The sequence below is a fragment of the Cyclopterus lumpus genome, chromosome 11 (genome assembly GCF_009769545.1).
Source record: "Cyclopterus lumpus isolate fCycLum1 chromosome 11, fCycLum1.pri, whole genome shotgun sequence".
NCBI lineage: Eukaryota > Metazoa > Chordata > Actinopteri > Perciformes > Cyclopteridae > Cyclopterus > Cyclopterus lumpus.
The window spans coordinates 12,257,742-12,282,024 of record NC_046976.1 but is presented as its reverse complement, the minus strand read 5'-3'; the positions used below and the strand labels follow the sequence as shown (position 1 = coordinate 12,282,024).

Below are 24,283 nucleotides of genomic sequence, written 5' to 3'. Positions count from 1 at the left end.
ACATTTTCTAAATCAATTGACTGATAGATTAATAATCTAATAGTTTTAGCTCTACTCTATTGTCTGCATAATGAAGCAGATGTTAGGTCTATATCTAGGCCTGGGACAGATCATTAGAAGCAGTCTTATTCTGAGGGTGGATTTAAGAAAGAGGGATGACTCGGGCTGCCATTACTATCGATTAGAAATGAGAAATTTGAGAGAAATTTGAGGGGTCAGAGGTCATCACTCCGAGACTTAAATTCTTGGCAGATTTATATCCAGGTTTATTTGTCATCCTAATGCTAAATAGCCCACCACATCAGTGTGTGTCTGAAAGCCAAAACAAATGCTATCAATCCTGCGAAGCTTTCACAGTGATTTATCGCACTTGCTCATGGATGTCTATCTGTTAAAAAGTCTGCCCCCCGGGCCGCTGCGGGGTGTAGACACCTGTAGGCGGTTCTAACTGTTCAAACTGCAGAGTGATGGGCTTACAACAGGGACTCTGAAAGCCAAAGAAAATAGTTTTTTTTATCTCACATGCACTCGGTTACTAAACAGTGCAGATCGCTGCTGCCGTCCTGCAGGAGCTCAGCACAAGATGATTAATGACCATCAACTATTTTTGTCTGACTGTTTTTCTTCTTCCTCCTTTTGCTCACACAATATAACATTACTCTCCCATGAGATTGTTTCACATTTTGACGGGTACAATTTCTCTCTGTCACTCAGACACAAACACACAAACACATAGATAGAGGAACCAAGTGAAACGCCATAAACTGCAGCGCCTTTGTTTCAGTGTTTTGCATTTCAGATTAATGACTCCTATTTCCTGCTGAGGCCATAATCCTGATTTGAAACAGCCATCGGTTTGTTCAGCCACTTTTACCGGTTACAATTTTCCATTAGTTGTAACGTGTTGTTCTCTTCTCTCTCTTTAGAGATTTGCCTTTGACAAGAAGATATGAAGTTAGCAGGCCCCAGTTGGATCCTTTGGTTTCTCCTGGTGGTAAGCTTTACATTTTTTAATTCAAGGAATGCTGTAAGGTAAACCTTCCCTTCTTTTTTTACCCATTATGTATGCTGCACATGTGTGTTTAAAGATTGAACTTTCATTAGAGGGACATGTAATATGATGGGGTCTAGTGGGTCTTTCTTCTCAGAAAAAAATCTCATGATTACATTTTCACTCACCATTTATAATTGATAATTATAGTCTATAGTTAGCTCAGCGTGTTCTTTACAAACTGGATGACCCAAAAGAGAGTATGTGATCCATGACTGCACATTTCTGCATGTTCTTACTATATCTCATCCTTTTATGCAGATCATGTACAGTCTACATTGTTTGGCATTTTTCTTACATTTAAACTTGGTTTGGATAAAGAGTATAATTGTATACCTGTAATACCTCATTGTGCATTGGAAGTGGGTCTATAACTCTGCATTGTGTTGTATTGTGGACACTTCCTGGTACCAGACATGGCAGCAGCATAACCTCCCTGCACCTGCAGAGGAACAAAGCATTCACAGGCTCTTTCTTTGTAAACGGGTGATATATAGATGACTTTGGCCCAAAGCTGAACCTATTTTAGGACGCGAATTGGGAAAATTGTATGTCACTCATTTATAGCTTTAATCAGTAATTGGCTAAACTGCTTCTTAGACCCGTCTCTTCTGGGCCAAAACGATTCGGCCCCAGCTCAGCTGAGACATGCAGACAGGTGGAGAGGACGTGCAGGAAGTACAGGAAAAGCATTAATTTTGTGCAGATATCCTATTTTACAAATATCACTGGGTATATTCCATACATCCAAAACACAAATATTGACAATTTGTATAATTTATGAATATAATTATTATAATTGTTGTATACTTTTATTTTTTTATTTTTTTTGTGGCTCAAGGTGGGTGGGGCCAGGCCCCGTGGCCCTCTATTGGCCAGCCGCCACTGATCATGTCAAATGTTTTAAACCTGTTGTATCTACACTGTTTACCTTTATGTGTCTGTGCTTTCTTTTTTGAGTGGTCTTGTCATTAATTCCAGAAGATGAATGAATTTTAGTAGGCGAGGAGAAGCCGTAACATCTTTTTTCTCATCTGTTGATATTGGTGGTGGCCTAGTGGTCGTATGTATGACGTCATTTACTTCAATGTTTGGAGTGACATCATATGTACGGCTGCTAAACTGCTACATGGGACATCGGCATTCTCACACAATTTTCTTTTTTTAAATGTTTTGCAAGAGTTTATGAGACAGGTAAGAATGGTATTTTTTATCAAAGAGACGTTGATAGGAAGTTTGAATCTCAATTATGATAAAGCTTGTGGTGAGAATATCACACGAAATGTATTAACATTCCTTAAAAGATTCATTAAATGCAAGTGCATGAGCCTGACACTCTAAGAGGCTTAAGTTTTAGCCCAAAAAATTTGCGAGACAAGTCACACAAAAATGGGCTCTTTATCATTCATTAAACACTATCAAAATCAACATTTTACACTCCAGGCTTCTTCATTACTAATGTTACCTCCAAATACAAACAATCGAGCAGAGATAACATTCATTTGGAGGAAATAGGCTGCTTAACTTTTATTGTGAGCTCCAAAACACACTTTAATGACTTACATGAACAGTCAGTGACTAGAATTTCAAAGCAGAGTTAAATCCTCATCAGATCAGCTTTGCATGCGTCTTCTTCTTCTTTTATCTTACATGTGTGTGTCTTTATCTAAGCATGATGAAACTGTGAACTATTGCAAATTTCGATACAATCATCAACCAAGATAATATGTACGCTTTATCTTTCACCGAAATGTCGATCAGAGCAGAAACCACCAGCTCCCTGTTTACACTCCATAATGGTTTCTTCCCCCTTTCTCTCACTTCTTATGTCATGTTGTCTCCACAGCGCAGGGTGGTGGGAGGCGCAGAGTCAATCTCAGATCCATCACTCAGGCCTGGACATAGCATGACAGATGGACCTGGCCAGATGCTGAGCAACGGTCAATATAAATGTCTTGAGCTGTCCCACAAAGAACATCAAGATAACAGAACCGGTGAGAGGCCCAACTCATTTCAAGGCTCCTTAAGACCAAATAGATTACCTTTTATGATTCCTTTGGCAGAGCATCACAAGTGTAATGGTGTTGTAAGGTGATGCATTGGGAGCAGAATGCAGTTGATATTCTTGTTCAAGGTAATGGTAGTGTTGCCAGCAGGGGTTCAACTGAGCTGTTGTAGTGGAAGCTGTAGCTGTTGGTAATTTATGTTACTCTGACATATACTTACATGACATAAAAAACTAAAGACACAGAAAAATGGGTGTTTGTAATAACACAGAATAGGCTTTACAATTGTTTCCTTTTTCTTTCCAAGGTACCTTCTGTAGACGCATGTGGGATGGCTTATTGTGCTGGGATGAGACACCAGCTGGGACGTCTGTAACACAAAACTGTCCAGATCACCCTGACCTGGACCCGACTCGTAAGAAAGATGAGCCCTTCTCACACATATACACAATAACAAGCTCCATGAAGTTTTTAATTTCAGTACAGCAGGCAACGGAAGTCAAAGGTCATTGGGCTGACTGTATGAAAAAAAGGCCCACTGGCACAGCATTGGGCTTCAGGAAGCGATGAGGATTTTATTTTGTATTTGATGTATAATGAATGGGTCAGGTGAGAGATGGTTTTGAGATTGTAGCAACTCATACTGCAAGAACTGCAGGTGAATGCCAACTGGTAACATAATATAATATAGTTTTTAAAATGTAATTAAACTAAGTTGGTTTTAGCTGTGTTATACATGCTTAACAATCACTGGCTCATTCGTCTGCTGTGTGCCAACCAGCTGACCAGTAATTCCCAATAAAATCTATTAATTATTACTCTGCTGATCCACTACCCCAACCTCCTCCTTATATTTAGGTAATGTTGATTTAAATAAGATTTAATGTTCACATGTGTATTAAAGAGGATTTAGTTCTGGAAGTAGAAATTGTGTTGCTGCTCAGATTCTTTAGATTTGTTCTGCTCCCTCAAAAAGCACTAAATCTAATAACCACAGTATATAACCATTTACTATGCATGGTCAATTCCTTAATACACGTGTCTCTAACTAAAGTGCATAATGTAATTGCATTTTATGCATCATGTTCAAAGCAGATAAAGATTTATGTTGAGCTGTAAGTGTATATTTTCTAATTTAAAGGAAGATTTTGTGATCAATCATTACAAAAAACGATAACCTACCAACTTCTCTGCTGTAGTGATTTTTGTCTGACATTAAAATAACAAGGCCAGTACTGTGACATATTTGTGGGTGTTTTCTGTTCTGTTCTGTAGGTCATACTCATGTGTTGATTGTTGTCCTTTTTAGTTATTTTATTTTTTAGCAGCCACACAAATGTTTGCACGATGTCTGTTGATCAGTCCATCACTTTGGTCCTGACTCAAATATCTCTTTAACTATTTGTTGACTGTCAAATGTGGTCCAGATATCCATTGTGCAGAGAAGGATGAATCCTAATAACATTTTCACTTATGCAGTGAAATAGCCTACCTCAATACCTACTGGATGGATTGGCACCACATTTTGTACAGGCAATCATAGACAATCACGGTTCCAGAAGATGTAACTTATTCAATGATCTCGGCTTTTTCTTTAGTGCCACCAAGTGTGCATTTTGGTTTTTGAGGTAAATGTAAAGTTGAGATTTGATTCTGATATTATTTTGGTGTAGGCCTATGACCAAATACCTGCAGAACTACGACATCCCCATTAGCCTCAGCTGTGTTAAGTGTGTAATATGCTAAATTAAGATTGTGAACATGGTAAATATTTCATCTGCAACCTCAGCCCGTTAGCATTGTCTTTGTCAGCATGCTAGCAAGCTAACCTTAGCATTTAGCTCAAAACACTGCTGCTGGCATGGCTGACTCTTCATCTTCTTAACAAGGAGGAAGACTTACACAACAACAGTGAGTGCAAAGGACAGCTAGAAGATTGTGTGATATCGGATTTCGGTATACTATGAGAAGTTTTTTACATTGTGAGGAATGCATGGCTCAATAATGTCGTTGAAGAAATCCAGAGTCGAGTCATGTCTGATTTAGGAGAAGCAATATGATGGGGGGGGGGGGGGCCAGAGACAGACTCAAGGGTATATAAAGAGAAAAGGCAAAGCAAAGAGAAGAAGGCTTACAAAAAAAAAACAGAGGAGTCAGAGTCAGAGAGATGGATGGGGGGAGAGAACATGCATGGAAGAGTGAGGTGTTTTTGTAATACTGGGCTCATAAAGGATGAAACTGCATGTGATGTTAGGAGTCCCCTCATGGCTCCTTATTTGAAAGCGGATGCTGCTGAGATGAGGCTTCAGGGGGAATGCCGAACAGTTGATGAGCTGTCGAAGAAGACGAGGCAGTCAGGCTGCGGATGCTGTTGTCAGGACGAATATGATGGCATTCTTAGCCCAGTCATGTATCATGTACAGTAGGCCTACATGTGCACTAAGCCCAACATCTGAGAATTTGCCAGAAGATTTCTCCAAAGAGGGTATTTTCTGTTTGACATAATGTTTGATGATGTGTGCCAAGTTAAATCAATCACAGTTATTCAGTAATGCTAAGATTCATGTTGCAATATTTCTGTTTGGATGATGCTGAAAAATGAGAATGGAGAAAAGAACATATAACATATAACCTAAAACAGAACAAATAATGTGCCAATAAGTAATTTAATATATGGAGCTTTCAGGATAACCGTTGATGAATTATTCTGTTGTCAATCTGCCATGAAATAATTCCATGTTTTGTTATTCTTTCCATGTTACGCCCGGCCTAGGGGAGCTGGAGCGTAGCGTACGGATGGGTCTCCCCACCTCCCAAATTAGGACCAATGCTGCAGTTTGTAATGAACAATGGTTGTTTATTGTGCACTCGGTGTCATAAATTCTTCAGGGTGAGCATGGCCCAAAATAACAAACAAAACAATCTGAGCAAGTAACCTAACTTCCCTGGACCACAAAAGTAACATAAGAAAGTACAGATGTCTTACCTATCTACCCGAAAACAGGAGAAAACAGGGTTAAACTAAAAGGCCTTCTCACCCTATCTAACCCCACCACCCAATAATCAGTGCTGTGCAGCAGGGCCTGGTTGGAAGATGGAGAGAGAGCGCCACCCCCACAGGTTCCCTCTTAAGTACCGCCGTCCAATCACCTGCAATGAAAAGAAGGCACAACATATCATAGCACCCCCCCTCAGGCAGGGGGGTGAACAGCATTAAGGGGAGCCATAACATTCCAGAAAAAGCAACCAAATAGTAACACTCACATTTAGAATTCCCCTTTAATCCTCTGTTGACTGTATTTAAAGTAACTGGACTTTAATCACATAATTGTTCTTTCCAGAAAAGGCGACCAAGTACTGTGAAGCAGATGGTGAGTGGTTTTACCACCCAGAGTCCAAAAGGATTTGGACCAACTATACACTCTGCGCAACCACCCATGAGAAGAGACTCAGGGTAATGTATTTTTGATGAAATAAACTTTAGATTGTGCATTTATTATACAGATATACTCTGCAGTAGTAGATTAGTAGGTACATGGTTTCCAATGCTCAGACCATATGCAGGATAATGATTAGCCTTTCAGGGGGTCAGCCATACACACAGCAGTGGTACAGTAAATCACAACAGAAATACAGGTCATGGAAAGGTTTGTTCTGAAGGCATGTAATGGGAGCAGTCATTTTTGATCCATTATAATGGTACCAAGTAGTTTTAGGATACAACATTGCATCACTTATGTAGTTTCTAAAGTGAGAAACATAAAGTGGCATACTAATTGTGAAAAGAATATGTGTCTGCTTTAGTATGAACATTTGTCTCCTGTATTAAAGAACCCCAATTTTGCAGGGCTAAAATAAAATGATGCTACTTGTGCCTTTTAAATAAAGGTAGTACTGCTATTTTCTATCTAAATAATCCATAATAATTATACCATCGTCTGACATCACCCCTACCTACTGAGATATTATTGGATTATACTAACGCAGTCCGCTATCTCTCCCCGAATCAAAACGATTATTGTAGTATAATTCATCCAAACAGTTTGATCTGCAGCTCTGGCCACAAGAGATTGTTGTTGATCAGGAATTGAGTCACACTTTTGGTTAATTCTATTTTTTTCTGTATATATATATTTTGTTTTTTGTTTGCAGAAACTGAAAATGCTTGAAAATGAATACACTTGCCTCCAAAAAATTATTCGAGACCCACCTTTTAACAAATCAGGTACTGATACCGTTTGATTTAACTACCGTACTGTGTTTATCTGTTTGAGAGGTGGCATGCTGGTACGACCAAGAGGCCGGTAAACATTTGTGTTTGTGTGGGTTTGTTGACATGCAGAGCTGCACTGCAGTCGTTCCTGGGATGGCCTGCTGTGCTGGGACGACACTCCAGCGGGAACCTTCGCCTCCCAAAATTGTCCAGATTATCTTTTTGACTTTGACCCCACAGGTGAGCAGTTTGTCTCAATAATGTTGCTTTTGTTTTAAAGGTCTGCGGATAGCTTGTTAATTTCTTCACACCATTTTGTCCTGTTTTTGGAGAAGATTGACTATAAAGTTGCTGTGAGGATTGATTAGTAAATATAATGGGAACACAGCTAGACAGATTTGTAGTAGTAGGAATGTATAGAATTTGTAACATACAGTATATGTATCACATATTTGTTCCTTTTAGAAAAGGCCACTAAGTACTGTGGGGAAGACGGGCAGTGGTTTCACCATCCAAGGAGCAATACGACTTGGACTAATTATACACTCTGTGCTGTCAACACGAAGGAGAGATTGAAGGTAATGTATCCTGATGTACTATCATAATTATGCATCCAGGATTTATTGTACAGATTAGGATTCTTGGTAATTAAACTTGCCAATACATTACATTACATTACATGTCATTTAGCTGACGCTTTTATCCAAAGCGACTTACAATAAGTGCATTAAACCATGAGTCCAAACTCAGAACAACAAGAATCGAGAAAGTACAATTTCTTCAATAAAGTTAAACTACAAAGTGCTATCAGTAAGAGCCATTTAAGTGCTACTAAAGTGTTACCACGGTGCTACCTTCCCTATTCAAGGTATAGTCAAAAAAGATGTGTTTTTAGTTTGCAACGGAAGATGTAGAGACTTTCTGCTGTCCTGATGTCAATGGGGAGCTCATTCCACCAATGAGGAGCCAGCACAATACCACTGTGGTTTTCTGCAAGTTGGTTACAAAATCATACAAATGTAGTATAAACATATATAGTACCTAGTTCCTTCATAGGGTTACCATACATAGAGTAATTAAAGATGTAAATTCCATAGCCTGAAAGGAAGATGTGCAAATACTCCCAAGGAGGCGAAAAGGCATACTGCATTGTTTTTTGTGTAAATAATAATTGTATTTATATTGTCTGTCATTGAAACTTAAAATGATTTAACTAGGAGGAGTTAATTAACAAAACTGATTGACAATCAAAATGATTAATATCAGTATAATGTGATTCGCAGAATTAGCACTCACATAGTTTATTTTGTTCTTTCTGTCACTGTCAACCAAAGAGATACAGGGCAAGCATATTATTGTACCTAAAGTAAAATGCCTTCAATTTTGTGTGTCGTGATTTTTTGCTCGATCCTGACTGATCATGATTTTGTCCATGTGCGTGTGTGTGTGTGTGTGTGTGTGTGTGTGTGTGTGTGTGCGCGTCACTATAATGAAGACAGCCACGCAGCTCTCAGGACTCACCGATGTAGAGTCCGCTGACGAGGCCACAGTCAGCCCCGTCGTTAACACAGAACAACAGGAAATTGTGAGAAAGAAAATCCTTGACAGCCAGTACAAATGCTTTGAGAAAATGAATCGGGATGTACCTTATAACAAATCAGGTAGAGATATTTTCTGCTCATTGTCATCATGGTCACTTCTCCTCACACAATGTATAACTGTTGCTATGTTGGTGTTGCAGGGCTGCACTGCAGTCGTAACTGGGACGGCTGGCTGTGCTGGGACGACACTGCAGCGGGAATTTACACCTCTCAAAACTGCCCCAATTATTTTGTTGACTTTGACCCCACAGGTGAGCAGCACGACTCAAGAGTGTCGCTTTTTTAAAGGTCTGCTGATGCAAAATGAATCCCTCTTTGTTGACAGTTTTTCAAGAACTATTAAATAGGAATTGCTTTGAGAATGAATCATTCACCAAGGCCAACATAACCTGAATGCATGGACACAACTGTATGATTTGGATAGTATCCATTTATTAATGAATTGTTACTTTCAGAAAAAGCTACTAAGTACTGTGGAGAGGACGGGCAGTGGTTCCGTCACCCGGATACCAACAGGACTTGGTCCAACTACACACTCTGCAACGAAAACACTCAAGCAAAGTTGAAGGTAATTTATTTAAGATAGAGTAGCCTGATATCATAGATCTACTGCATGATGGTTGCAATGGGATGTCTCAGCATTATCTTTTCTTTTTCTGCATGGTGTCCTCGGGTATTTGGAACATTAGGCAGATGGGAGAAAATGTGGAAACTGGAAAATACTGTATGTAGTCTGACGAAGTTGCCCATAAATATTGTATGGCACAGCAACATTAACATGCATTTTATTCCAGAAACACATTATTTACATATACTGAGCTCCCCAGGTTTGGAGCTGGAAAGCAACTCGTAAGCCCTCTGTTCCTGCAGCTATATAGTAATCATAAAACAGAGACCTGGCATCGGAGTCTCCCTACAAATAGTCTTGTGTTGACACCATCACATATTCACAGCCTTCTTATCACCAACAGCACCAGGCTTCTTTACCAAGTCATTAACGATGTTTCCTACATGGAAACCAGAACAGGAAACCATAGAAAAACCATTGTTTCGCTAGTAGGGACATCAGAGACACACTGATGTGCACTTACTCACATGACTCTTATTCAGCACTCCATTTATACACTTCTTCACAGATTAGTTATACAATTGAATCAATATAATCTTTTCTATGTCCTATTGTTTGTGATGAGAGAAAATGGTTCCTAGAGGTTGGCGTGGCCATCATTATTCTATATTAATCTTGTGTGTTATGTAATCATTACCTTTACATCCATCATCATTATTTGTTTAACTTTCCAGTATTTTAACCAACAACTTTCAGCTGTGATGCCAGAGGTCATGAATAGATGGTCAGCCGCTCCATCTGTCATCACAGAAACTTCATCTTTGCTGACTCAGCCTCCAAGCTTCAGGAAATGTCTAGAATAAACAGCCCCAGCAGTAGGATCCCAAAGAGAAATAAGCCAAACTGTCCACGGCTTTAACTCTCTACTGAGATGTGAAACCATTTGTGTAGTTTTATTCTTTGCAACAGTCTGCCTAATCGCTCTGGGTTTATCAAAACTGAGTCTTTGTGATCTCATGTTACTATCATCAACAGCAGATTATCGTTTATTTATTGAGAGTTGAGCCCACCTTAACACATTGAACTATTGGTGCATTTGAGGCCTTCATTGGGGAGTTCATATCGGCCCAACATGCTGATGTTTCACAAAATACAACAAGTTACATCTCATGGACTTATTTTTCCAAGTAGTGATGCAACTGTTTTTTTCTATCTTGTTTGTTTTTACAGTCAGCGTACATCTTGTTTTACATGGCAATCGTGGGTCACGCTTTATCCATAGCCTCCCTGCTCATCTCTCTGGCCATCTTCTTCTACTTCAGGTAATGGATTCATTGGTAATTTAGCTGCAAATGCAGGGCCTGGTTTGATTATGCACATGGCAATGAATGTAATACATATTCAGGACGGTTGTACCAAGATGAAAGCTGATTCATAATTATGGGATGATTAATCAGTGATAGCTTTTCAGTCAATCACATAGTCACCATTATCAATGGATCTGACAGACCCAGATGATATTAGGCTTTCTCCAACCATGTCATTACTCATCAGAGGCAGTAATTTAGTTTCATCTTATGTGCAGTCGGCGACATCAATTCTTTGTCCACACCAGAGTTGTGTTGATATCACTTTTTAAAATATATTTAAAAGGGCTGATTACTCGTAGAGCTGTTCAGGGTTGAGTAACATGATTAATGAAATTAATGAAATTAATACAACTGTAATAAATTATAACTGAAATAAGTAATAAGACCATTATTACCATCTAAGCTTCAGTCACAAATTAGTGCAAACTTTCAATTTGAAAACATTTAATACCGACTGTAAATTATACAGAACTTAACTGTCGCTAATTTCATGCCAACTTGGTTTTCTTGTGCTACACATTTATTTCATGGATATTTAGGATTCAAAACTGGACAGCTGTGACATCTATTAAATGTGTCAGCGCTTTGCTTTTGTTACAAACCTGCACCTGAGCGCATTGCTCATTAAGGCTGTTCATCCCGATGAGCTGCTTAATCCCAAAGGGAAAAGGTGTCACAGTTCAGCTCCACACTCCTCTATTTTTCAGTCACCTCTTCAGTCTAACTCCCTTCACCTGTTCACTCACCTGCCTCTGATCACTAAGCAAGTCCCTATTTAGGCTCCTGCATTCCAGACACACCTTGCCAGATTGTTCTTCGTTTTTTTCATGCCAGACTCACTTATTCTCAGACCGATCTTGCGTTGCCTACCCTGCCTGTGCCTGTTTAACCCGCTAGCCCGACTCCCAGTGAACCTACCAGCCTTCTTTTTGATCGTTACTCTGCCTGCTGTTTCCGGAGCTTTAAATAAAAGGTCAAAGATCCCTGGAAGTCGTGTGATTGCATTTGGGTCCAGATACGAACCGTTACAAAAGGTGCACAATTAAAGGAGATACTTCTGGTGAAAGAAGGGTATCCTATTCAGTTAATGTTTGTGAAATTTGGAAGTGAGAAAGCCTGAGAAAAACAACGTATAGTTTAGTAAGGAAGGAAGGAAGGAACTCAGCATTGTTTTTAATGATGCAGTAATGGAGTTAGTTCTACAGATATATGTGAAGAAACCTGAATATGGAGCCAAGGGGGAAACTTAGATTTATGTTCGTTAACAATATTTAGAAAAGTGTCTTTGTTGGCACGGTGGTCCATGAACACTGCAGTTGTAAAATGTGACAGGGTTTTGACCTCCAACACAGCTGTTATCCAAAACCGATCTTGTTCGAGAACCTCAGTTCTGCATAGTTTCATACACACTCGTAAATCTAACGGCCGTGTTTAGAGCAGGTGCATTACTGCAAAATCTCATAACCCGCTGAGAGTCAAACTCTTAAATAGGCTACACAGAGACTCAGCGGGAGCACAATTCATCAAATTCAAAGTCCCGACAATTAAGATCTCAATAGAGTAATAAAGTTATTTGCTCAGAAATTCATTTATATTTTGTTTCTTTTGAACAATGACCTAGTTATAGCTGAAACGCTTGAAATATTGGAGGCTTATGTTATATTATAAGATCCAGATGGGAAGATTATAGTGGTATGCAATGGTGTACAGCTGCACGACTGTTATTTACAACTCGACATCAACACTGTCAGGGTTCACAGATAAAAATACTCCAGTTTGCCGTGGAAAAAACGACTTGGTTGAGCGGCGCTGAAGATGTTAGGACTGTCCGAAATCGCTGCCATAAGGTTCAGCCTGTGTTTTGACATAACATTTTAGATAAAACCCTGAATATATAAACTTTCAGCAGCTCCTGCCTTTCCTTTTATGCCTGGAGCTAAAACTAAACTGTTCTTTGTCTGCCTCTGAATAAATCAGTGAAAATGTGAAGTTGTTTAAGCTGTTTTCTCCTGGCTTGAGGAAATGTAGCAACCATGAGTCTCTGGGTTTTGTTATGGCTCAACAAAGATAACATTGTCCATGAGCAATACAAGGATATACCTCCCTAAACTGTAGAGGGCGTTCTGAGCTACAGAACATTTGATTGCTACGCTGAAATTAGAAAAACATTATTTAACCATTACCAACAATAAAGCTACTGGATATTAATCACTTGACCATTTTGATTCCAATACATAGTTTCACTTTGAATGTCAAGCATGTCATTGTGCTATAAGGTAATTAGAAGCACCCTTGGGATCCATTATGCATTGGTTAACAGCGTTTTCTGGCATGTTCGGTATAGAGCATTTAGAGGCAGCTCATTGATCTTTTTTTGTTCCCAACTACAAAAGATTCTGTGATGATCATCAATCAATCAATCAATGATTGATTGATGATATACAATAATTTACAGACTGGAGCAACATTTAACAACATCGTTAAACTATTAGCCTGCCAGTAACTTTTTCTCCTGTTTATTTCATCAGTTGTTTGTCCGATTTAAATGTTGTGTTATATATTCTCAATTTGTAGATTGTCTTTTTTTGATAATCACATCATGTCCTGTATGTAACAAAGTCAAACATGGCATCACTCTTCACACAGGAGTCTGAGCTGCCAAAGGATCACCCTGCACAAGAACCTGTTCTGCTCCTATGTGCTCAATTCAGCCCTCACCATCATCTACCTGGTAGCAGTGGTCAATAATCCTAAAGTGGTGGCCAGAAACCCGGTGAGTACAGCCTCTGTTGAGTATCTACCAAATTATTAATATTAGCATTGCCATACATACATACATTAATTTAGGAGAAACAAGACCAAGAATCCCAGTCTATTCGACTAGCTAAAAGCTAACATGCTCACAACATGAATGCTAACATGCTTGTGTTCAGCAGGTATATTTACCTGCATATTAGCCTGTTAGCATGCTGATATTTGCTAATTAGCATAACACATATAGTACAGTGGAGGCTGACTGGAATATCCTTAGTTTTGCAGGTATTTGCTCATAATCCCAAGTATTGTACCTGCTAATGGCACAAGAGAAGTGATTATAATAATAGTATTACAAATCATACATGACTGTCTTTATAATATGTTATAATACAATATTTGTAGAGTGCCTACCAAGCCACACACTGCACAATGAGACGAAGATTGAATACAGGTATTCAAAAAGACAGTTTGAGAACTAATTTGTTTTTTGAACATTAAAGCATGTAAACATGTTCTTTTAGAAACTCAAAAAGTATAAACCTGAAAATGAGCATGATATGTCCCATTTAATGTGTCCTATTAAGAAGATATTGAGCTGGGAAACACTGGACCCTGCGAACATAGAAACGCTCCCCCAAAAATGCTTTTTAGCAGAATATAGTGTGAGCAGGAGAATTAGTTCCACTGTCTTGAAATGAGATACAAATGCATTCATAATTTATGCTAAACCGTAAAAAATGCTAATGTAAAAAACTGCAAGGAAGAATTTCGCTGAACTTTTAAAAATTAATTTGCAAACCAATGTCTTTACGTAATTTGCAGTTGCTCTATAGTTTAAATATTTTTAAAGTTTGTACAACAGGCTTTTAAGTAAAGTATAATTAGGATTAATCTCACTATGGCATATCTTGGCAGTGTTAATAAGTCAACAGACAGTTTTTGCTCTCTTCCACATTCTCTTGTCAAGAGTTTTGGAGCCACACTGAATGCATTATGTGAATTCTTTGAAACCCCGAGATCTGCTTTGGTAGAGATGATAAATCTGTCTCGTAGGAATGCCTCAGTATCAGACCTGAACATAAATTCATGTGCTACTTTTCAAGAACCACTCCTTTTTGGAAATAAAAATAAAGAAAATCAGTTGACTCTGTGTTTGCTGCTTCTTAAAAGTTGTTATTGGAGAGTCTTTCCAGAAAAGTATCACATCTTTCCTTTTTATGGAGAACTCCATCAAATTAAACAGGTTACAGAAGTTCAAGTTGAAAGTGCACAGAATATTAATGTGCAAAAACTAAATATAATAAGAGAACTACCGATGATCAAAGTGCCCTACAGAAACAACATATAGGCTTTTAGAAGTTGTCTGGCAGTAAATACAATCCCATCAGACCCCAGACAGTTAGCTGGAGTATCTCTGGCACGACAAAGTACTAGAAACATCCAGGAGACAGTAGAGGCTTCAGCTGGGTTTGGGTTTTAGTCTACGTCCTGCTGCTGCTTCTTTTTCATGTATTCACCAAATCGGTCATCCCATCTCTGAACGTATCCAAGAAGCAGCCTGACAGCCATCACCCTCGGTGTCAAAATATGTTTGGTGCAATGGCTCGCTTTCAAATCTTTCCTCCTCGCCATTTATCAAAGAGGTTTGTGTCAAAACTATTACAATCCGACGTAGAAATGCTTATGCTAACTTGCTGCAGCATTTCAAAACACAATTGGTCACCGTGGCCCCGATTTTCAAGAGGATGCAGAGAAAGAAATCAAAAGCCTTATTGGTTGGGCATGCATGTCAGTTCAAATGTACAGCTCCCAAAATGCGACTTATGTCTACGTTGGTGATTTAGAAAAGGTGGATTGTAGTGGAGATTTGCTCTCACAGAGTTTACGAGCAATGTTGGGGGAGTGAAACCCCAAAGCTTATGTCAAACCAGGGAGGAGGCAGAAAACATGAGAAACATCTACATGATGTATAGCAGCTTGATTTGTAAACCCGAGCTGTCCACAACCAACCAGAACAATGTCGGTAACTTTAGACAAACCTCAGTTAGCTGCGATAAAAAACCTTTGTGAAGTAGAAAAGTGCATTTGGTAGACTGTCTGCAACGACCACCGCTGTAATGTGTGATTAAGTGAATAGAAACCACAATTGGCCCGTGCCTGGACAACAACCATATTAGACTCACAACACATAAGCCCTCATTTACATCTATAGCTGCAGGTCACTGCGTAGCGCTCATGTTGACTGTTCAGCGTTTCCTCTTGAGAGAAACTTTTAGTCTGGCTGTGTTAATTTCGTTAGCTATTAGTTCTGTTAGCTCTGTTGGCCAAACACATGGCAGGACTGCCAATACCTAACTAGCGAGTCTTACTGTTGTCAGCGCTTTGTTACTTTTGCCATTTGCTAATCAATAGTTATGCATACAGACATACATACACACATGTGAATACATACATACATACATACATATACTGTACATATACAAGCTCCTTACCCTGGTGTGCAATTCAGGAGAGGAAAAATTCAGAAATAAGATTCCAAACTGAAGCAATTGTTGATCACTGATTTTAAAATTGTGAATCAGTTGAACCACGAGGGGACCGTAAGCAAGCATAAATCAGCAATAACAATACGTATATTAGGGCGATCGGTCCAGCTGTATGCAAGATTAGCAGTAGATAGACAGACAGAAGCACACATAACACATAATCAGGCTACGTCAGGCAGAGAGAATTAGTAAAAAGTGATTGAGTCCATGTCTGTTATAGTGTAGATTCCTCGAGTGGAAAGAGAAACATAGGAAACTGAGGGAGAGACACATGGCTAAAGGATTAGAAGTGAATAATTGTTGTGTTGTTTTGAGTGAAGACCCCTGAGAGGAGCTGTTCATAGCAATGCCAGCATCTTCACTAAAAACCAGAAATCCGGATGCGAATATAAATATTTATTCATTCCTTTTGCAAGAGAGACCTGACAACAAATATTCAAGATCATTTTACATTTCAACTACATACAGAGACATACAAATTAAAACAATCTTTACAAATATCAACACGCATAACTTTGTGTCTAACTTTAATTAGTTTTGTAGTACATTTCAGTAGTGGGGAGCATATTACATGAAACCAGTCTTCCCCATTTGAGTTGCCATGAGGAGCTTTGATATTTAAAACTCCTGCTTCTTCACGTCACACTCAACAATATTGACTAATATTGATCCTTGTGGAACAACTTTGTCAACTGATTTGAAACCATCTGCATCAATCAGATGTAAGCAGAATCAGCAAAACATGAAAAGTAGCTTATTTAACATAATTTTGTAATCCATGGTATCAAAAGGGAATATAAAAAAGTCCAGTATGATGTTGTGCTCAAGAGTATAATAATGTGTTTTTAAAATAATTACCGTAGACTCAAGACAAACATTGGTGTAGCAATGTACTTACAATATTCACATAACTGATTTGGTTGTACCACTTTCAGCCATCTTGGCTTTTATTGCATAATCCAAATTTGCGGGAGATCATCTGAGTTGGGACGAGCAAGCTGAAGCCAACAAATAGAGACAAGTTTAAAAACATGTCTCCTTAACCAATCTCCTAATAATGGATTACTTAAAAGACCAGAACACATAATGGGATATGTTGTCATGTTGTCATGTTGCCGCACTTTGCTGAAGGCATAAATAGAAAATTGGGTAGGGTAGTAGGGTAATAATAGGGTAGTAATAGTAGGGGAATAATATGCACTTACAGAGCAAGTCCTTGTGAGACACACATTAAAAAAAAGAGCACTCCTTTCTTTGTATTTGGTGTGCTACTTTTTGTGTTTGGCTTACTTCCCATCTCAAATCATCTCCAGAGAGGGAGAATTAATACACTTCCTCTCTGCAGAGGATAATACTGGCTACTGGTTTTGTGCCATGAGTGCAGAAACATCAATTGTAATAATTGAATGCATACCGTATGCAACAGTACGTACTACTTTGTAAGGGCAGCTGGAGCACTAAATGTACTAAAAGTAAAGAGGATACAAAACAAATAAACAGTCTGGTTTTGTCTCTCTTTGCAGGTTGGCTGTAAGGTGTTGCACTTCTTCCACATGTACATGCTGGGCTGCAATTATTTATGGATGCTGTGTGAAGGCATCTACCTACACACGCTCATTGTGGTGGCTGTGTTTGCAGAGGAGCAGCATCTGCACTGGTACTACCTCCTGGGCTGGGGTGAGTCCGTCCAAATTTGTAGTGATCTTTCTATTTATTTATTTATTGTATTCTAGATTGTGTGTCTTTGAAAATAATGTGTAGTCCTTCAATGGACTCTCACAGCTTAAAGACTTACTGAAAACAATTCAACAAGACAGAACACAATCTCGAAGCCAGAATTGACTCGCATTAAGCCGTCTTTCAACCCGGACATGCTGACAGCTGAATTGGCTGTCCTGTCGCTTAGTGCTGTCTTTTTTTTCACCTTGTTCAAAGCAAGAATAATGGGTGCTGTCTGTCAAACAAGAAGGCGATGACGCCAAATGGATGGTCATCAATAAAATTGGGAGACAAATCTTGAGGCCGCTGTGCGTGTGTGTGTTTGTGTGTGTGTTTGTGTGTGTGTGTATGTGTGTGTGTGTGTGTGTGTGTGTGTGTGTGTGTGTGTGTGTGTGTGTGTGTGGGCAACTTAGGTCCACCTGTGGTCGATATGCTGCAGTGCCTCAATGGTGTCTGAAAATGGACCACATTGATTCATGTGTTTATATCCAGATGAAAAATAAAAAAACTGGTCTGAGCTCAAACTCTTGATTTTGACATAATGTTAAATTTCACTGGACTGTTACAAGAAATGTACCATGTGGTGTTGTTTTTCAAGCTGGAACAATTGCAATAGGAAAGTCCATCCACTTTGTTTCTGCCTTTCCAAGAATGTATACAGTATTTGTGAAGAAATAATGTATCTGATGAGGAATTCTAAGACCAGGAAAAAAACTGTTGATTTCTACTGTTGCATAAATGACAAATGAATTTCCCTAAATTCACTCAAGACCTCACATGGCCACCATCTTTTTCCCATCCAAGGCTTTCCTCTAGTGCCTGCATCCATCCATGCCGTGGCAAGGAAAAAGTATTTTGATGACAAGTGAGTAATGTTCCAGAAACTTCTGCAAATAAACAGTAGGTGTTTACATACGTGCTCGTCTGTGTGTGGCAGAGAGCGAAAGCGTGCAGATCCCTACACGTGCATGTTTTTGTATGTCTGCGTGCATGTGTATTTTGGGCCACAGACATCACTGACTGATGTGTTTTTCCTTCTGTAGCTGTTGGATGAGTGTGGAAACCCATCTGCTCTACGCCGTCCATGGTCCCATAGTGGCAGCGCTTCTTGTAAGTCGGCTTTTCCACTCTTCCAGAGAAATACATTTATATTGTTGGTCCGTTATTCTGGTAGTAGTTCTAAATTCTATTAGCAAACAAATGTCCAAATGTTTGTTTTTATTCTTTTAATATATATATATATTTTTTTAACTTTCTGCAGGTGAACCTCTTCTTCTTACTAAATATTATTAGAGTTTTGGTGACCAAGTTGAGAGACACACACCGGGCAGAGTCCAATATGTACATGAAGGCAGTGAGAGCCACCTTGATCCTGGTGCCCCTGCTGGGAATACAGTTTGTCATTTTTCCCTGGAGGCCAGAGAACCGCCTGGCTGGCGAGGTCTACGAGTACATCATGCACATCCTCATGCACTACCAGGTAGGTACTGAGCTGACAGCAAAGGGCTGCATTCATCAGAACTTCTGTTAAAGCAAGCTAAGTTCAAACAAGAAAGAAATGAAGAAGAAAGAAATCAGTATCAGGATGCAAGCAGAAAGGATGCTGAACTCCCACAGAGTCAGGCTTGAGATTTAGAAGTTAGACACTTGAAGGTTTCCACCCATAAATGCCTTGTTTTATGACTCGTTGTTGCGATTGATTGATTTGAGGCACTGCTGAATTTCATTTTAAAGAACCAATTAGACGCTCCATTTATGTTATTTAACTACCAGTTAGGCACTTAATTAAACAGGAAGGCAGTCCATGAAATTCCCAGGTGGGCAATCAGTTCATTCACTTACATTAGGGATTTAATTGCTCCACCAGATATGTTTACCAGAATGTTTACTAATTGTGTTTTTATTTTAAGGGATTACTGGTGGCAACAATATTCTGCTTTTTCAACGGAGAGGTAAGCCTTCATCATTCATTTATATGTATTAGATGTGTGGCTTACCTGCAGTGCGCTGCTACAGCACAATGTTGTGTAAAGGTAACGGAAGAGTTTGACATTTTGGTACTTGTGCGCTTTTTTGTCAACAGTTAGATGAGAGGAGCCAGTTGACAGTTAGCTTATCTTAGCATAAGACTAGAAGCAGGAGCAAACAGATAGACTTTGGTCAGAGCCGAGCTCGCTGTTTATCCCGGGTTTCCTCCAGTTTTTGTGCTAAACTAATAAACTAAGCTAACCAAGCTTTATATTTAGCAGACAGACATGAGTGGTACAGTATATATCATTTCATGTAAGTCTCAGCAATAAAGTGAATAAATGTATGATTCTCTAAATGTTAAATCTTTCCTTTAAGAATATTGTATTCTGAAAAAGTTAAATTTTTGGTGCCATGTAGGATGAAATAACGCTGAACCTTTGATTGAGCAATTGCCCTTTTATGGACGTCAACCTGCACATGTTACTCTTGAAGCTGTTCAGCCATGATGCAATAAAACCGCTCATTACTTATGTCATCAAGTTTGAGACATCAGACTCCATCAGGCAAAACATTTGTATATTTGTTTTTTCCAGGTCAGGTCTCTGGCATCTTACATTTGTGCCTGATGACATATCAAGAAGTGACCCATACTCTGACTCAAAGTTGGGTTTTGGCATTGAGTACTCAAGTAAAACAGTTGTAACTTCACAAAGATGGTATATCTGCCAGAAGTTCAGATGTAACGTAACAGATTATAAAGCATTGCGTTGCTTGTCTGTTCTGATCTAGTGCTGCCGCAGTAAAAGTTGAAGGGTCATATCAGGTGAAGAGTAAGACAGTTTATAAATGATTGTGTGGTTTTCAAGCCCAGCTGGAAATTGACTCTCCTTTCAAGTCCTCCCGTCAGCCTTTTTAAGTCTGTCAGCAGCTGTCTGACAGAGAGCATCCTTAACTTGGAAGCTAGATTCCCATTAAAGCCCAGATCTAAGGTTAATTATGTTGTGGAGGCCTTGCAGCTCCAAAGGCTAATTGTGTGACAGATGCTTTCAAACCCAACAGTCTTGGCAAAATAAAGCACCAACAGTACATGCTGTAAGGTTAAATTTGACATTTGTAGCCGGTCCCCATGGTGATGTGAATTTCTACAGACAGATCAGGCAATTATAGCCAACCTTTCTGTGTTTAAAACTAATATGTGTTAAAATAACAAATGAAATTCACTGTCATTCAAAGAGACAATGAGGTTGTTTGGATGGACAGAGACAGGGTAGAGATGCATAAACTGACAGAGCAGCACATTTAAATTCTCGCCATGGGGTGTCTGGAACCGAGGTACAAGCAGTGGAATTCAGCCTGGAATACAGGTCAGGTATTAGCTCATCCATGAGCGGAGGACGCTTCAGCTTATTCGTAAACAATGCTAACAATGTGTAGAGCATGTGTTTAAAGGTCAGTCTACTTTCAGGGTGATGTGGGGTCAACTAACACAAACTATCAAAAGGGAATGAGAGGGTTTGCTTGCTTCACCCGCATAATGACCAATTTAGCTCCCTTAATCAGGACACGGGTTTCTGGGGCAGGTTTCAATTCAGTTCTTTGATGTAAAGGCCAAACTGCACAGACCTGCCTTGTTCCCCCAATGGGCCCATTGTGATATCAGGTCAGTGAGACAAACAGTTTGCATGCTGTTTTTGTGACATCAAGCAAGATGTTCTACATGCGAGCTGTGAGCCCATACTGCTCTTTTGTCTCATTAGAACAATTACTGTCATAATTCACATCATTAGATCATTAATATACCCACAGTAATTATAGTAGTATGTGGGAGTTACAGAATAAAATGATTGACGTCGCATTGCTGGAGGATTGAAGCTGTGGTTTCCCTCCTAGGAATTCAACACACAGTTCTTCAATCAGTCAATAAGCACATTCTGTTGAATTGATTGAGATATTTCCCCTACCCATAATGTCAATTAATCAACTAGTATTTCATACTTCCCTGTCGCAGGTTTTCTCTATGTCATTGTATTAACTGAAATATTGAAGATTTAAAAATGTTTGACACTATGTAAAAAAGGAAAAGAAGATTTGGTAAAAATGCAGGACTCCCCTTCTGGCATTTACCATTTCAGTTTTTAAATAAAGTAATTGCAACATTATTTATTGAATGCTCAGCATGAGCAGTTGGAGTTCTCTCAGGCCTTTCAGCTTCTGGAGGGTGAAAGGTTTGTTGTTGTCATTCTGACATTTACTAATGTCTGAAAAGGTAATCACGTTACAGGGGATTAATTAAAGGGACTCTATTAAGCATTCAGTGCATTAATAAAGCAGCAAACAACTATTAGCTATGTACAGATGGAATGTCTACCTGAGTAGAGAATGAAGTCACTCTTCCTTTGTGTGTGTGCAAGCTTCTCCTTGCTTTGTTGACGTAGCCAGACAGGTTGCACATGCCTTTAGTGCATGATAGTGCATGTGAGCGTGCCCGACTGGTTAGCTCGCATGGCACGGCTCTCTAATGATGGTTACAGCTGATGACGTCATCCCTACAGAAAGCGTTGTCACGAAAGCCTAGAGCCTACCCTCCAGTTCCCCCTCAGGTGCACTGGTGCACTGTTAGCACAGTTAGCACTGTTAGAACCGTTAGCGCTGTTAGCACCGTTAGCACCGTCACCAGCTCAGTCGTCTCCTAGTTGAGAGCTGTTTAAAGGCAAAAACAATGCTCCCAATCTCGCATTATGCACTCTTAAGAAATAGAGTTTGTCCCAACTACAATTCTTTCTTTAAAAAAAATACAAGCATGGGCAGGTATGTCACATTTGGTTGGTCCATTTGACTTATATATATCTTGATGCCTTTGAATGGCTAATGAGAATGTTCCTCATACACCCCATGAGCAGTTGTAGATGACAGATGTACTGTGGGGGAGAATTTCTACGTAATTACATGATTAAATAATGAATAAATAGCTAAATATAAATTGCCTTGACTTCCCTTCTAAAACATGATGATCTGGTCATGTGCACAACTTTTCTAACTGGCTTATGTTAATGTGACTGAAAGCTGAGAGATCTACATATGCTGCAGCAATTATCATTGCATCAGTTAAGATCACCGTCAGTTGGATTAATATTGTCAAAAGAGGGTGTTTACATGGGCTCCGGCTTACGCACATTTACCTGTTGCCGTGTTTTGATTTGCACTTAAATCCTTCTGGTGGAATCATTTTGTGGTCAAAGTAGATCAGAAAAGCAAAACAAAATGGAAGTTTGGAGAAATGTTTGTGATGCGTAAACAAAACGTAGCTCAAGGTGACAGCACTGAGATGTGATCTTATGAAGTATGCAGAGACAAACATTTCCACAGTTATATGAGAGATGATGAAACTACTACTATAAGGACTTTTTCATCCTCTCTTTTCCCCGTGTTTGTGTGTCGCTCAGGTGCAAGCAGCTCTAAAGAGACAGTGGATGCAGTACAAAACCCAGTGGGGTCAGAGACGAAAGGACCACTGCTCTACGTCCTACACAGCCACCTCCATCTCCGAGGTACCCTCCTTCATTTACCACCCTGACTGTACCAGTGAACACTTGAACGGCCGCCACGCTGAGGACTCAGCGTGAACTGGTGGCACTAAAGGCAGGAGAGACGTACGCTTGAGCCACTGAGCCACAACGGAGGATAAAGAGTGTGGTGTTGGGAACAGCTGACGAAGAGCAACTGAGCAACAGAGATGTACAGTAAGAAAGGAAAATCCAGTTTGCCCGCCATCTCAGTGATTCTCAGAGACTGATGCTCAGGACGATGACGGAGGTGCTGATAGAAAGAGCTCATTGAGATGGTGATGGATTAGCTTCGAGGCTGACTTTTCATTTGACTTTACTTTGTTGTTGCGACGGTTTTCTGAGAACTTTGATGTCAAGAACTTGTTTTATGAGACAAGAGCTGCTTCTGACATGTGTCACTACCTAAAGCTGTGATGAAGGTGGCAGTGAGGATGGTCTTTGCTCTGATTTACATGCGGTAGAGGTGAATAGTGCGTTTGATGGCATCATGGTGATGATATTTAAGGTGAAGTAAAAGAAACAATCATTCCAGCTGAGCACAGATGAGGTAACCTGAAGCTAAAGACACACATAATAAAACAAATGTCCCAAACATGATCATATGTTCCCTATAGAGGTCAAATGAAAAACAAACTCTGTTTAAAGCTCTGGAATGGTGAACATAATGTATGTTTTATTTGAAGAAAAAAAAAGTGTTTAAATGTTTTTAAAGGATTTTATTTTTGTTTCTATTAATATTCTATTCTTGCCAATTACTAAGTATGTGCTAAGTGTGTGTCCTGTGACGCTGCACTACCAACTGCTTTGTTGTTTTTGCAGTTGCTGTATTTGTGCCAATTATCACAGGGCTAAGAAGCAAAAAAAAAGCTAAATGCACATAACAAATATATGAATAAAAACATTTATTTTTAGGTT

General features: G+C 39.3%; 1 protein-coding gene across 1 annotated transcript; it reads left to right on the top strand.

Moving 5' to 3' along the window:
- The first annotated feature begins 949 nt into the window (after positions 1-949).
- On the top strand, positions 950-23,462 carry calcr (calcitonin receptor). Its single transcript, XM_034545467.1, is given in 19 exon segments — positions 950-994; positions 2,898-3,045; positions 3,365-3,472; positions 6,399-6,511; positions 7,210-7,282; positions 7,400-7,510; positions 7,736-7,848; positions 8,766-8,931; positions 9,012-9,122; positions 9,327-9,439; positions 10,670-10,761; positions 13,456-13,582; positions 17,636-17,789; positions 18,636-18,696; positions 18,875-18,941; positions 19,093-19,311; positions 19,742-19,783; positions 23,246-23,422; positions 23,424-23,462. Coding segments are annotated over 19 exon segments (2,079 nt in total).
- The last annotated feature ends 821 nt before the right edge of the window (positions 23,463-24,283 follow it).